Genomic DNA, 2,294 nt, shown 5'->3' on the forward strand with positions numbered 1-2,294 from the left:
CATCAGACTGAGGAAGTCTCTTGGAGGAGAGACGAAACGTTTCACTAAAGAAGAACCCATCCAGAGGACCTACTCATTTTTTTTGATTTAGGATCTACATTGTCTTTATAAAAAAAACATATAATCACGATTGTTTTTGACGTCCGTCGTGAGGAAGTGGGCAGTCTTTTGAGGTGCGCGACATCCCATGCAAAGGGTCAAATACCTCATTGGCTGCAGCCCACCTGTTTGAAGGAGCTGTTGTGTTCAGACAGGGTTCTGCAGACTTCAGATGGACCAGCGAGGGTCTTCAAAGCTGATGCAGATCCCACACCAGCCACGCCCCGTTCAAATCAGAAATCCTTTCTCTTCTTTTTGATGAGTTGTCTTCAGTTCTTCATGCCTAAATGTACTTAGCCACAGCATTTATAAATACAGGTTGTTTTAGGACAAATACTGCACACAAAGCTCAATCAACTTGTTTTAACATATTTATTACCACCATATGAGAAATTTGGAAAATACAAAGATCAGCTCATTATATGTCTGAAAATCTCAAGGAATAAGAAAAATATAAAAGAAAACAATTATGAGGTTATATCTGTATCACAAATTTCAGGAAATGGACAGTTTTTCTGTTCAGATCTACAGAGACTACAGAAGACACACAGACCCAAAACATGCAGAACTTCTACTAAACCAACTTCTACTGAGCTGGACCATGAGGTGATGATCTACAGGTGAGAACTGGAGCGATGGGGAGCTGGCGCCCTCTGCTGGTTCTTATCACAATCACAGTTTCCTGRTGTTGTAAAGCAGCTTTAGAGTCACTCTGATGGTTTCATGGAAGAGATGCCCCTCCAGCAATTATTTAGCATACAGGTAAAGAAGGACAAATCAAATCCTCAACTCGGATCTATAATCTGGATTAGTGTGGAWGATCCGGACTGGCAGGTCCACACAAACTCTTACTTTCACAAACCAGTTCTGAGGGTTCAGAAACCCCTGATGGAGCCATGTTACTAGAGTTACAGAGTGTTTTTAAATCCTGCGGCCTGGTGGTCCGCTGAGTCACAGCTCGGGTCCCACCAGGTTTAAAAGACCAGACCTGGTGCTGCTCCAGTCCATTCAGAACTGACACCAAAGCAGCCAGAAGGCTCTGAGGCCCGGTTTCCACCATGCCTGCTAACAGTCAAACATCCCTGCTGTGATTTGTTCCTGTTTCCTCTGGAGCTGTTTGGATCCAGGTCTCAGGTTTTTACAAACACCAGCTCAGTGTGAACTACAGACGGCTGCAGTCAGCAGTTTTGCTGCACATGTAGATGAAGAACAGGAACAATGATGGACAGCAGAGCGATGCTGAGCTGCTCATCTTTTCAACATCCTCGGTCCAAACAAACATGTGAGTACCCACTGTTTGGTTTGTCACAGTRAGTGTGCGGRGCCACCTGCTGGCCGGATATGGGAACTACAGCGGATTAACTGTGAGCAGGAACAGGTCTCCACAGGTGGTTCAGGGTAAACACCAGTTCCAGCTTGAAGTGGTTTCTGAAAGTGCTTAAAGAGGCTACTTCCAGGTGAAGGAGCTGGGAGGAGGGGGGCAGACTAGGTGGGCAGGGGGGTGCTCAGAGCCACAGGCCTCAGGACTAGTTTTAATAGCACCGTGCTGTGGAAGTTGCAGCTCCCCTTAAGCAGACTAGCCCCTCGGCCTGGCGCCTCTGTGCTTCAGCTGTCAGACACCAGGTGAGCTCAAAGCACCACCCAAACCCCACGAGACACGTCCCAGTATGTGTGTGCATGCACATGTGGTCTGCAAAACTCCTAACACACACAAAACATGTACTTTAAAAACATCTGTAGACAGAAGAATAAAAAACGATCTATCAGAGAGCAGACTTCAACATTTCTATCTGTTCAGAATCAGAACGAGCCTAACGTCTACTGAGAGGACAGGTGGGGACAAACGGAGGGAGGGAGGGGTAGAAGAACAAGAGAAGAAGAGGAGGACTGCAGTCAGGCAGGATCTAAGCTCTCTCTCCACGGATCCGGCGGGCCAGCTGGATGTCTTTGGGCATGATGGTGACCCTCTTGGCGTGGATCGCACACAGGTTGGTGTCCTCGAACAGACCCACCAGGTACGCCTCGCTGGCCTCCTGCAGGTGAGCAGGAACACATCAGCCCAGCTGTTTCATCAGCTACAGCGGGTAAAATAAGTATTGAACACGTCACCATTTTTCTCAGTAAATATATTACTAGAGGTGCTAATGACATGAAATGTTCACCAGATGTCGGTAACAACCCAAGTGATCCATACA

At 47.0% G+C, this 2,294-nt stretch overlaps 1 protein-coding gene across 1 annotated transcript in view; it reads right to left on the minus strand.

Moving 5' to 3' along the window:
* Positions 1-452: 452 nt before the first annotated feature.
* Positions 453-2,294, minus strand: part of h3f3c (H3 histone, family 3C) — a gene marked incomplete at its 5' end in the record, with an annotated part of 5,878 nt that continues 4,036 nt past the window's right edge. The window contains 1 exon segment of the mRNA XM_014023720.1: positions 453-2,138. Coding sequence (XP_013879174.1) covers positions 2,004-2,138 — 135 coding nt within the window.

This window comes from Austrofundulus limnaeus, unplaced genomic scaffold, assembly GCF_001266775.1.
Source record: "Austrofundulus limnaeus strain Quisiro unplaced genomic scaffold, Austrofundulus_limnaeus-1.0 Scaffold388, whole genome shotgun sequence".
Taxonomy (NCBI): domain Eukaryota; kingdom Metazoa; phylum Chordata; class Actinopteri; order Cyprinodontiformes; family Rivulidae; genus Austrofundulus; species Austrofundulus limnaeus.